Source organism: Propithecus coquereli, unplaced genomic scaffold (assembly GCF_000956105.1).
Source record: "Propithecus coquereli isolate 6110/MARCELLA unplaced genomic scaffold, Pcoq_1.0 Scaffold57, whole genome shotgun sequence".
Classification (NCBI taxonomy): Eukaryota; Metazoa; Chordata; class Mammalia; order Primates; family Indriidae; genus Propithecus; species Propithecus coquereli.
Window position 1 is genome coordinate 4732288 of NW_012151618.1, and position 13240 is coordinate 4745527.

Here is a 13240-nt window from a genome sequence, read left to right on the forward strand (position 1 = left end):
CAATATTGAGAAACAGGTTTACTTTTTTGTAATAGCATTTGCTATAGAATCATTCCAATACAGGTATGAAACATATAGTCTTGGCACATTTTATCTTTGCAGGTATACTGCAACCTAGAACATTTTCCCTTTTGCCTTATTCTGCTTACCCCTACTTTTGACTGTTTACAAATTCATTTACACATTTGTAAGTTCCTTCAGGATAAGGACTGAGCTAGATTTCTTTGAAGCTGACAACTCTTACCCCAGGGCCTAGCACAGCGCTATGCATACAGCAGGCATTCAATAAATGTTTGTTGAATGCATGCACATGGTCTTTGTATATTTCAATTTAGTTAAAGTAGGATTATACCTGTAGCATTTTGCCTAAAGAGTTTTGGATTTGTAATAAAACATTTTCATGGTAACAGCATTTTTTAAAAGCACAAGAAATATGGCAATTTAATACAAACTATGCATTATAACTACTCTTTGGTTATTTTAAACAAATTATTTGGTTTTTTTTTTTTTTTTACTAAATACTAAAAATATAAAAATACAACTACAGAAATTAGCTTAAACTGTAAACATAATAATCCCTGTAAACATATTTACTACATAATTGTACGAGTATAAAGAATGACTAGTAAAGGCAAGTACTATACATTTAACTCAGTTCTTCAAGGCATATTTAGAAATACTGCTTTGTGGAGCTTTAGTTGAATGTTTGAAGAGAAAGGCTTTTTACCCGAATATGAATTTGCTTCACACACCTTATGAATCACATGTTTAGTAAAACTGCATATTAGCAAAAGCCAAATACTTTTAAAGTGAAAAAGTAAACAATCTTTTTGCAAGTGAGTCAGTTGACTGAAAATATAGGTAACACACTTTCCAAGGTTCTTCTAAAAATCTGGGCAGTAAGGTGCATTAGGCAGGTCTACAAAATAATAAATAGCTGCAAGTAGCACTAAATATATTGTAGGTCACTCAAAATCAAAGTATTTTTTCTCCCAAATTTCAGTTTTCCTTCTCAAAAAGCATCAAACTTTTCACACATGACACTTATCACAAATACTTCACAGTTATAACTTCAGTAGTTTAAGAAAGAACTGCCTGGCAAATACTATACAAGAGGTAAATGTCAAGGATAAAACCCACTATTTCAGGCACACAGGACTTGCACCCTATAGCGCGAACTCCAAAGATACAACAAAACAACCGTGTAAATGCCACACTGCTGAAGTGATTTTTAAAAAGTGATTGAGATCATGGTAAAATTGTCATACTATTTTTTCCAATGCTTTTATATGATGTCCTCCAATATCTGGGAAGAATCAGTGGCCAAGTTTTAGTAGTTCCCTGGAAAATTTTAAGCCAAGACTTTGCTTATAAAACTGCGGCAGTAAAAACACCATAGATTGTTATTTGCAGTCTAATCAACTCCATCAAAACCCTGAGTGTTTTCAATTGCCATCTGAAGTCTATCCCATAATTCTTCAAATGACTCATAGGGTGGCAAGTCCAAGCGATTAAAGCTGAAGGAACAGAGAGGAAACTGGTTATGAAAGACACTGACAAAGTATCCCTCCAGCAAACACAGCAATGCTGCTACTCACATGTTCCAACAACACAGAAAGACATGGGATTAGCCTCTAGGCATAGACTCTCTCCCATGACTCCTTGGGGAAGTACTCCTGCCCCCACCTCCACTTCCAAATGTCTAGGTTGCTCTGCCATCTCAACCTCCCAAATGGAAAGTTCTAGTCCCTCTTGGGATGGCCTGTCACTCATGAGATAGAGGCAACGTACGGTCAACAGTTTAGATGGACCTCTCTGATCTTCAGCTACCTGGACTTCAAGTCCAGACTGCCTTGGTTAAATACATACCTGTTCCTGGGTTAGTGTCACTGATTCCTTATTCATAGCTGCCATTGACACAGCACCGAGGGGGCTAGACTTGCTATAGCTAGACTAACAGAGGAACTTTGCTTTCTGAGGATTTTTCTATCAAGGTCTAAGCAACTGCTTACCAGGTATGAGCTCTTGGCAGCTTTTCAGGGGTACCCCACTGTTCAACCGTAAATGACTGTGGTCCGTTTGAGCCTATAAGGAAAAAGAGTTTCTTTGGTTTCATTTACTTTATACAGGAATCTGTAGGCATTTCATAACCTACTTTTTCTAGTGTAGAACTTACATATACAGGGAACTAATCTTTTTTTTTTTTTTTAACTTAAATGACTACTGTCCTATGCTTGATGGCTTTATTGTTCAGCTAGGAAATGAGGATTCCTTGTCAGGTCATTTGTGACCACCATATCACTTTGCCTTGCTGTTTCCTGGCCCTGTACACATTTCATTTCCATGTGCAATTTCCTTCATGGGTACGCAAAGAGAATGAGTATTTTCTTTCTTTCTCTCTTTTTGTTGAACAACCTTTGACCTTCATGAACTGTGCAAAACATGGAGCACTTCATGAATTTGCCTGTCATCCTTGCGCAGTGGTCATGCTAATCTCTGTATCGTTCCAATTTTAGCATATGTGCTACCGAAGCAAGCACTTTCTTTCCCTTTTGAGTACCACTGAAAATAGCTTTAATTTTTTCTGATTATACAAATAATCTCACTGTAAAAACTTAATGCAATAGAGTAAAATACAATGAAGGATGTAAAAAAAAAAAAACAAAATCACCTCCAACCCTACTATTAACTCTAGGTATATGTCCTGTCATGAATCTTTTTGTGCACGTGCATAAATACAGAGAATTTTGTGTGCATGTGATCATGTTATACAGTCTACATTTTTCTTTTATTATGGACATTTTTAGAAATTGTCTGTTTCTTCAGAGTTTTCACTTAGTTCTTCCTTCTCCAACCTTCAACATCCCCCAACCAACAGGTAGTCAATTTTGACAACCCAATCTGTAACTTTCTATACTTTTCTTCACGTCTTAAAATCATATGCAAGTGTGTGTGTGTATTTGCCAGAAATAAAGCCTAACTTTTCACGTATCACCCATCACAGTTATTTTCACAGTTAAAATTTTAGTTCTTTTGTCAGTGTTTTCCATAACATGGAATCATATATACTTCTATCTCTTGGTTCTCTTACCTAAATAATCCATTGTGAAAACTAAAATAACATAAATTTAACATGCTTTTTATTGGCTATACAATATTGCATTATAATATTAACATTTTGTGGCAACTTCTTTCTGTAAATACATAAGAATTTGAATGTATATTCTAACACAAACAACTTTGGCTCTGTGTGCAGGAAATTTGTCCCAGATTCCAAACAGTGCTGGAAATCAGTGGATGGCTATAGGCCAGAGTTGCATAAAAGAGGGAAGAGGATCTAGAAATGGCATTTGCTTGCCCTGCCTAGATTTTTTTCCCACTAACTGGCTGAAGTAGAGAAGAGAAGAAAGGAGTCAGGTGAAACCACTAAAAGGACAAAGGCTAAGAAGTCCAATTAGGCAAGGAATGAGCAAGTTGGTTAGTAGCAAAGCTAACCACTGTGAGTGGTTAGTTAGGTAGAGAAGTGGCAGCTGTTTGACCGGTTCTGCAAACACACATAAATGAAGCTTAACAAGGAGACCTAGGTTTGTCAAAGAGAGAGGGGTTGGCAATCCCATCACATGGTAACAGCTTCTATTTGCATGAAAAATTCAGCTTAGCGATATCCTAGGCAGCAGTTTCTGATTTCTGGCTCCCTGAACAATTGTTATTTGTTGTTCTAAGTAGGGCTCCAACTTCAGCTACACCTTTTCTAAAAGATTTATTCCTGCTATCTTTAAAAGTAAATATCATTCCAATAAACAGAATATGAATCAATATGAGAAAAGTTGCTATTATCTACATCAAAAATAGCACTTTTTAATAAAATGTACCTGTAATGTGTCAATCAACTGAAAAAGTTGATAGGATGTACAGAATTTTACTTTATAGAAAACTGCATTAATATTAACTATTCTGAAAGAAAGATATATGCAGTCTTATCCCTAGTCCTGAGAAATGAGAAATAGCAGCATAATGAGTTTCTCTACCCCTCAACTCCCACCACAAAGGAAAAAAAAAAGATTTCATGATCAAAGAAGTTTTGGAAAAAACTTTTTTTTTTTTTTGACAGTAAAGGTTCTGAACAAGTCTTGAAGAAATCTATTTAACTTTGTTTACTCCAGCATTTCCTCAAAGGTATTCTACTATGATAATCTTTGTTTTTTGTTGCATACTTATTAACCTTCTGTGGAACTTAAAATGCTTCCCTCAACTATCACACTTAGAGGTAATGGTTTTTCTGTAATGGAACCATAGTGGGAATAGAATTTAAAGTTCAAGAATAGAAAGTAACTAAGCCCTTTGATGTTTCCAGTTTTCTCTTTCATTATCTGATTAGAAGGTGTAAGTATATTTTGGCCTACTTCAGTGTATCTGATAAATCTTAATTCTTCTTAAAATTAAGCTAAATGTTCGCATAAATGATAGAAGCTTAGGCTGGGTGCAGTGGCTCACACCTGTAATCCTAGCGCTCTGGGAGGCAGAGGTGGGAGGATCACTTGAGGTCAGGAGTTCGAGACCAGCCTGAGCAAGAGTGAGACCCTGTCTCTACTAAAAATAGAAAAATTAGCCAGGTGCAGTGGCGTGTGCCTGTGGTCCCAGCTACCCAGGAGCCTGAGGCAGGAGGGTCACTTGAGCCCAGGAGTTTGAGGTTGCTGTGAGCTACAGTGATGCCACTGCACTCTAGCTGGGGCGACAGAGCGAGCCTAGCTTAAAGACTAATCAGACATGAAAAAGACAAGTGGCATCACTCCATTTCTTTAATGATCTATGGAAAATCCTTACCATATAGTTCAGCAAATCCATTCATAGGCACACGGGATGTGCCTGTGACAAACTGAAGTAATCTTATTCTTTTTTCTGAATCCATCATTAAAACAGCCTGAAGAAGATAAAAACGTCATTTAGGGAATAGCACTGGAGAAAAAGGTAAAACAATTATCCTGAAAAATATGTTATCGGAATTTAGTTGGCGCATTAATAAGCACTTATTAAATTTGCATGTTTCTTTTAGTTAAATTTACATTTACGGGTGGTTTATAAAGTTCCTGAAAATGACAACTCTTTGGAATGGGATTATAACCTAATGAAGTTACAAAATTTCTCTTCTCGTGTGATGCACGGCTTTTTAAAAATTGTATTTATTGATATTATTGAATGGCATGCACATTTACCTATGAGAAAATTTAAAGGAGCCATGCAGGAGGCCCTAAGAATACATTGCAGGTTATTGCAAGTTCTCTTAGAGTGCCCACTTTAATAGGAAACTAGCTGCCTATCTCAGCCTGTCATTACCCTTTACTACATTCTGAACACTTTACTTACCTATTTATAAATATTACAGAGGTTGGAACCCTACCCAGAAGGGGTATGTGTGTGTGTGTGTGTGTGTGTATGTTACAAAATCAAAGATAACTTTTGCTGGACTGTATTTTTCTGTATTACGTATATATAATCCACGGGTACAGTTAATTGAGAGTGGACTTAAATACGACTGAATCTATCAAAAAGTAAGTTATGAAGATATAAGTTCTAAGTTACCTTCCAAAACCACTGTATGACTTGATGATTGACACTGTAGCCGTTTTTGTACTTTGTATGCTCTCTCCAGTCGTTCACATCCACATCTCCCAGTCCACACATAAGAAGCTAAAACATAAGAAATGTCAAACTGTAAGCAAGCAAAATATTAGGTACAAAATTCCTCTTTTTAACATAAAAATAATATTCCTTACCTCTAATTCATTTTCATCAAAAATTTTGATGAGATCCTGTGGTATTAGTTCAAAAAATCCCTAGAAGAAAACAATGCATTTAAAAAGCTGGTTAGCAGGGTCAGCGGACGTGCCCCAACTTCAGCTGCTGAGTGCTGCTGGAGAAACCCCACATCCACGTGAATTCCTACCACTACATAATCATGGGCTTTTAACTGAAATCTCAGTATTGGCAAGAAAATGTATGTATCCACGGTGTGTTCTCTCTCATTTATTCCTCAAAGTGGCTGTTTTAAAACTTCCCCGTACTTCTTAAGCCCTTCTTCACAGTAGGTAAGTTCCATCTGAGAGAGAAAATAGGCAGTTGTGTGGGACCCAACTCCGTCAAACTTCTGCATCCCCACGTACCGACCGTCACCTATATCCATCGTGGCCTCCTTCCCACTGCGGTGGCAGAGGGGCGCCCTCCTCTTCCCAGCCAGCCCTACCCCTGCGCTTCACCTGCTTCCTCAGGAGGGCCTCTCACTAGACTTTTATCTCCCTACTGGCTCACTCTTTACTCATTTAAATGTGTCCAAGCCATATCTACCCTGAAAACAAGAAAAAGAGCCAATACCTCTCTTCCTCCTCCTCTTCACAGCCACGTTCTTGACAGTGTCGTACACTCCCCAGTCCACCTGCTCATCTCCATCTGTCCCCCAGCCCACTGTGATCTGACCTCTACACCACTGCTTCCCTGAAACTATTCTGGAAAAGGTCAAAGACAGCTTTGCAGCTATATGTAATAAATCTCTTACTTTGACTTCTTTGCAGTATGATATTGTTGAAAACATCTTTGTTCTTGAAACTGTCTGCTCTTCATACCTTTATCTGTCTTAATTTCCTCTGAAGTCTCCCTTTCACCAGCCATTCAACGGTCCATTCATATAAATCATCCATTCAAAACAAAATCGGAGATGCTGGTGGCCCCAGGTCTCCATGTGTGGCGCAATCCCCTACCACTGCTCTTTCACGTTTTCCATCTTAAGTCCGCTTCCCTCCATGTGGGCAGAGATTCCCAAATCCACACTGCCACCCCAGATCTCTATCCTTTAAGGCTCCCTCCCTGAACGCCATCCAGATGCACACACGACTCTCTTCCCACCACCACCACCTCATTCCTGTCCTCACCATTCCCACTAGGATTATTGTGGCACTTTCCCAGCTCTGCTGGCGAGTCTCTGCTGCTAGTTTTGCCCTCCTCTAACTCACTCTACATACCACTTCCAGAATGATCTAAAATGTAAACTGAATCCTGCCATTTTATTGTTCCATAGCCTTTTAAAATTTTTCATTTCTTTTAGAGATGGAGTCTTGCTCTGTTGCCCAGGCTGGAGTGCAACTCCTGGGCTCAAGCGATCCTCCTGCCTCAGCCTCCTGAGCTGCTGGGACTATAGGCATGCGCCACCATGCCCGGCTATGTTTAAGGGCATTGAATGCCACCTTCCTTCCCCTCACTGGACCCAACAGAAAACTCCCAACTTCACTGCTCAACAGACAGGCCCTTTAAAATCTGGTCTGCTTGGCTCTTCAGGCTTATTCTTTCCCTCCTGCATCCTCTTATCCAGCACACTAAACCACTTGCATCTTTTCTAACGCGTGCACAGCCTATCTTATTGCCAGGCTTCACACACGCTGTTCTCTCTGCTTAGAATTGCATTTCCCCCTGCTCTAGGGTTGGCTAATTCCTCTAGACCTTCCTCGTCCCTTCCTGTGCCTATTCCAAACCTCTCTTCTGTACTCGCCTGTGTATTTCACTTTTTAAATCCTATGTTCCTTGATAGCAGGACCTATGTCTTTTTTGCCCAGCACAGCACCATACACATAGTGCTTGATATTGAATAAATAAAAGCATGTGATACATACTTAAGTTAGCTTAAGAAATGAGTGCTCTGACAATAGCCTATAGGTCCACCAACTGAGGAGGTTTAAATAACTTATGAATTTATATTATGAATAAAATACAGCAGCTAAGATAGCCATATATTTTGACATGTAAATGTCTCCAATAAATATTTGATAAGGGAAGAAAGCAAGTCACAAAACAACATGTATGATGGGATCCCAATAAACAAGATATTACACTATCCCTAGAGCACTCTTGTGCCTTTGCTCTCCTGAGGTTACTTAAGGTGAGACAGTGGGATTGGTAAAAGTGTGGGGGATGGGGGGCTGAATGTTTATTGTCTAGACTTTTTGAAAGACTGAATTTTAACAGTTAGCATCTAAAATATTCATCTTGTTAACATAAAATATAATTTAGAATGGTTTTATAAAGCAAGCCGTATACTTGTTTGTCTCAGATGTGATGAGGCCCTATATTTGAAACTTACGGATTTACTCTGAAATTATAGAAGAGCAAACAAAAGAAAATGAATACCTCTTTAAAAGCAGCCATTTGCTTCTGGATCCGGTTTACAAATCGCCATTGTATTACAAGACTAAAAAGAAACAAAACATTTCATTCTTTTTCACATGAACCACGAAAAAATTTTAAGGCGTGTTTATTCCAGTTAGAAACAAAACATAATGACTAGCTAAGCCCAAAGCAAAAGCTGAATGTGAGTGTGCGATACTGCATTGTTATAGAAAAGAACATTGAGATTCTGGCCAAGGGGGAAGAGAAAGAAGGTAAGAAGAGTCTTTGTGGAATAAAATACAACATTATTTCCAGTAAAATACTAACTAATAAAATACTTACTAAATATATTCCTTTTTGTTCTTATTGGTGACAACTATTTCTGATCCACCATTTTTCAACTCATGTTGATGTGTCTAAAATTAAACACAATCCCTTGATGTTATTTTAGTGAGAAAAATGTTAAAAATATACATACAGTTATACCAAAAACCTGGTGTTTGAAATTAAATACAGTTAAAAGCTAAAAGGTAAGAAAACTTAAAATATTAGTTTTACTAAAATAAATATGGAATGAGTCAAATGTCAAAGAAAGCATACATTCTTGCTGAGAGACAGCTTTTGTTGCTGGAAAATAAATGTAAAAACAGAGCATAGAAATGTGTTGAATATATGCATTAACATCTAAACTTAAGTTACAACATTCGTTTTATAACTTATGTACCATTTTAATTGATCAAATTTCACAAACCTGTCCAAAAAGTTCTTCATCTATGACAAACCTGAGGTCCAATTCTGTTGGATCATTTTCAAGAATCCATCTTAGGGAATTGTAATATTCACTATCCTAGATAGAAAAATTGCATATTTAAAATTTGTATATATAAGAAAGACACCTGAACTTGCAAATAAAAAAAAGTATGCTGAGGGTCTGAATAATTGGGTGAAAAATGAAAAGGTCAGTTGGACATCCTTTCTGTGCACACACGCATGTATTACAAGAAGAGATGGATGTCAGGTAAGTGCAAGAATAAAAATGCATCAATCAATAGAGTGTTGCCTGCTTAAAGGTCCAGAAATCTATCCCTGTGTGAGAGCAGTGGAGGTATAGGTTTTATAACCCAGTTAAAGGGTTACACAAAGCAGTATTCAGATAAATCCTAACTTCCACGGGTATCCAGGAACACTCTGGCACCTTTCTCATAGGCCTATGAGACTGTGTGTGAAATGTTTAAGTAGCTATGAGGAGGTCATTGTTTATGCCTGGCCCAAGTTAAAGAAAAATCTCAAATTAAATATAGCAACTCAATTAATTTACTCGAATAACTGCAATCTTATGATTTATTAAAAAATCATACTGTTTGTGCCTATAATGTATAACAAGAATAAAAAATGTACTTGGGGTACTAAGGGAAAGTCTTAGAATCCATGTGTACACACATTGTATGAGGTTATTCAGCAGCACAGGCAGCAAGCAACAAGGCTGTGGTCAGGGATTTCATCCTTGGGCTTCTGTTTCTTTGTAGGGGCCTAACCACAAGCTCTTGCCTTCGGACTGCTGTTTAAAAATATACACCATCACATAAGATCATGATTCAAATACCTATCCAAAAGATACATAACTGTCGTATTGCATGTTAAGGTATTTAGGGGGAAGTTTACTGATATGTGCAACTTTGAATACAAGAAAAAATTAAGATGGATTGATGGATATGTGATAAAGTGAATATAGGAAAAAAAAAGCCAATGATGGGTGGTGGATATGCAAGCGTCTACTATGAAATTCTTTCAACTTTATTATATATTAGAAAATTTTCATAATAAAATGTTGGGGGAAAAACTTCATTTGTATTTGGAAACAATTTATTAATTTCTGTATCATTAAAAGTTCATTCCTCAACATGTTCAAGTCGCTTGTTAAATTATACTTCCTTTATATCAAATATAAGTGAAAAAGACATACCACTGATTCCATATCATGAAGCGTTATTGGCTTGTGTAGCATCATCTTGTAAAATGGGCGGATGAAAAAACCTTGCAAAAATTCGGACATATTTAAAATGATTACCAAGTGAAAGAAAACATAATTACATTTAAAAAAGTTTTAGAGTTAATACTAACCATCCAACAGTTTGCCATGGTAAACTGCCATTCCAGCAACCCGACCAATAAACTTGAAGTAAGAGAGGTGATCTTCATTACACAATCCAGAGTTTGGATTTATCTGTAGGGTATAATTATCCCTGTAAAGACAACCACATTTAAATGTTCCTCTTGAAAAATTTTAATACAGCAAATAATTATAAATTATCTCCTTCTTTTTAGAGTTGTTTACCTCTCTGAGAACCACATTCAACCATTGGATTTAATGATTTTAAAAATAGTAATTTCTATCAAAAGGTAGAAATTATCAAAATGGCCGTCAATTGATGAATGAATAAACAAAATATACTACATAAAATTAATGTAATATTATTCAGCCTTAAAAAGGAAGGAGATTCTGACATATCCTACAACATGGATGAACCCTGAAAACACCATGCATCAAAGTAAAATCAGCGAGTCACAAAAGAACGAATATTGAATGATTCCACTTACATCAGGTACCTAGAGTAGTCAAATTTCTAGAGACAGAACATAGAATGGTTGTTGCTAAGGAGTGGGGAGTTAGTGTTTACTGGATACAGAGTTTCATTTTGGGAAGATGACAAAGTGCTAGAGATGGATGATGGTGATCGTTGCACAACAGTGTAGAATGTATTTAATGCCACTAAACTGAATAGTTAAAATGGTGAAAATGATAAATTTTATGTCATGTATAAAGTCATTTCTGAAACATTAGTTATAATCTCCTTTTTCTTGCATAACATACAACTCTTATTTTTATTTTTTTTATTTTTTTAATTTTTATTTCAGCAAATTATGGGTGTACATATGTTTAGGTTACGTTAAAACAGTGATTTTTTTCTTTTTCTGTATATAGTCATTGTAAAGGTACTTACGTAGCGGAATATTCAAACAACCCATAATAAGGGTTAAACATTTCCTTCGAGATCAGGAAGAACCATTCCCTGGCGACTCCTCCATAATCTAATCCCTTTTCACCATCAAACTCAATCCACAGTCGAGCCTTGAGGAAATCGGCTTTCTTGACGCCCATGATTCTCCGGTAAGAGTCCTCGAGCACAGTGGCACGGCGAAGTTTCATTTCAAATTTGTTTGGAATGTCATTCTGAAAACCCAGAGAAGAATTGGTTTAAATTAATTCAACATGACAAGTTGATGTCTCATAAAAGCTACATACTATTCACTGCACTCCTACCTGTGGAGTCCCTCTTTCTTTAAGGAATATGCTCGCACAACTAGGTGTATTGTCTTAATTTTCCTCTACGATATGAAAAAGTTCATGCATTTTCTCTAATCACTTAATAATACACATTTCTGGTTTTTAGATCTGAAGAAGCTATTGATAGTGATGATAATGCCCACATGAAGGCATTTCATTAAAAGCCCTTTCCACATTAAGTTCCAGTGAACACCATTCTGTGATCCAGTCTAGCCACTGCCTGCCACGTGTTGCTTGCCTGTCCACTCAGGGTTTTCCCTACTTCCCCCGTTCCTCCTTGGAGTCTGTCCTGCTTCACTCACAATAGATGCTAACATTTACAGTCTGTGCCAGGCACTGTTCCGTTGGAATGGTGAGTTAAGCCGTTTAACTTAAGAACAACACTGTATGGAAGCTACTATTACTGTCTCCATTTCACAGATGATGAAAGTGAAGAAGGCAGAAGTTAAGAAAGCCTTTGCTCCCGAGTCTCTGTTTTTCACTAGTGGGCTATGTTGCCCCACTAATCCTGGGTACATCGTTTGCGTATGTGACAAATGTACATAACTATGCCTTAGGCAGATCTTACTGTGAATTTTTCAAAAAATATATCTGAGTATTTTATTCCTGAGTGTTTCCTGTGCAATTTTCAAGTGAAAATCAGTACGAGAAAAAAACATTCTAGCACTTCAAAAAAAAAAAAAAGGAGGTTAGCTCTAAGAAAAAAAAAATCAATTTCACTCTCAATATATTTAGGGAAAATGGAAAGCCCTATAGAAACATCATAATGTAAGCAGTTTCCTCTGCTGCTTATGCCATTAAAAAAATGGTAAGTTTAGAGAAAAGCAATTTTAGACTGGAGACGAGGCAGCCAGTGCAGGTAAGCATTTATCAGATGCCGACTCTGGGCCAGGTCCCTTGCTGGGTAAGTACTATAGTAGGGCCAGGGACGGGGGAAAATAGGGAACAAAAACCTGGCATAAGCTGTGGTTGCTTCCTCGAGGAGTTTATAATCTGGTGTCTATGTGAGAAACTGAGACTTGAAAGAGTAGGATAATTGCTAATAATAGAGATACAAACAATGTTCTAAGAGGGCATAAAAGATTGAGCTAGTAACTGTGAAGAGGCCATTGAGGAAACTTGGAGAGGAAGGGAGCGTCGGAAAAACGGTCTGGGAGATTTCATAGCTAGACGGTATAGCAGGAGGAGAAGAAGGGAAAGACAAGCAGGGATTACAGTGAAAGAAGAAGGTGGGAAAGTAGTCTGGGGCCAGAGAGGGGCCGAGTGGTGAATGGCAGACTGGGAAGAGAGTTTCTGAGCAGGGGAGCCACATGATCAGATGGGTGGGTTTTTAGACGCTGACAGGATAGGGGGTAAAAGCGGGTTTTAAGGAGGAGGGCCAAGAGGCACACTGGTCAGCGAAAGACCCCTGAAATAGCCCATGTGAGAGAAGACAAACGTAGCTGTGAAGGAGCAATGGTAATGGAAGAAGAGACGGCTACAGGAGAAGCCTTAGCGTTTGAACTGAGTAGCAGACAAGAGCATGGATTCTGGAATCAGGCCCGTGTGCAAGTCCTGACTCCACCCGTCACTAAGTGTGAGACTTTGGGCAAGTTACACGTTTTTTTCTAAGGCTTAATTTCCTCATCTATAAAATAGAGATAATAACATCTACCCTCATGGAGTAGTTTCAAGACTTAATGTGATAATGCATTTTAAGTGCCTACACAGGGCCGGGAGCAGTGGCTCATGCCTGTAATCCTA

General features: G+C 37.7%; 1 protein-coding gene across 5 annotated transcripts in view; it reads right to left on the reverse strand.

Annotated features, from left to right (window-relative positions):
• Positions 1-992: 992 nt before the first annotated feature.
• The window catches only part of NEDD4 (neural precursor cell expressed, developmentally down-regulated 4, E3 ubiquitin protein ligase), a 77158-nt gene continuing 64910 nt past the window's right edge, over positions 993-13240 (reverse strand). For all 5 annotated transcript variants that reach the window (XM_012658099.1, XM_012658098.1, XM_012658096.1 and 2 more), the window contains 11 exons: positions 11154-11383; positions 10273-10394; positions 10115-10185; positions 8903-8998; positions 8494-8567; positions 8173-8233; positions 5775-5834; positions 5581-5688; positions 4825-4921; positions 2013-2085; positions 993-1517 (listed from right to left, as the gene is read on the reverse strand). In XM_012658099.1, the coding sequence (XP_012513553.1) occupies positions 1415-1517; positions 2013-2085; positions 4825-4921; positions 5581-5688; positions 5775-5834; positions 8173-8233; positions 8494-8567; positions 8903-8998; positions 10115-10185; positions 10273-10394; positions 11154-11383 (1095 nt within the window). In that variant the 3' untranslated portion in view covers positions 993-1414. The remainder of the gene's footprint in view (positions 1518-2012; positions 2086-4824; positions 4922-5580; positions 5689-5774; positions 5835-8172; positions 8234-8493; positions 8568-8902; positions 8999-10114; positions 10186-10272; positions 10395-11153; positions 11384-13240) is intronic.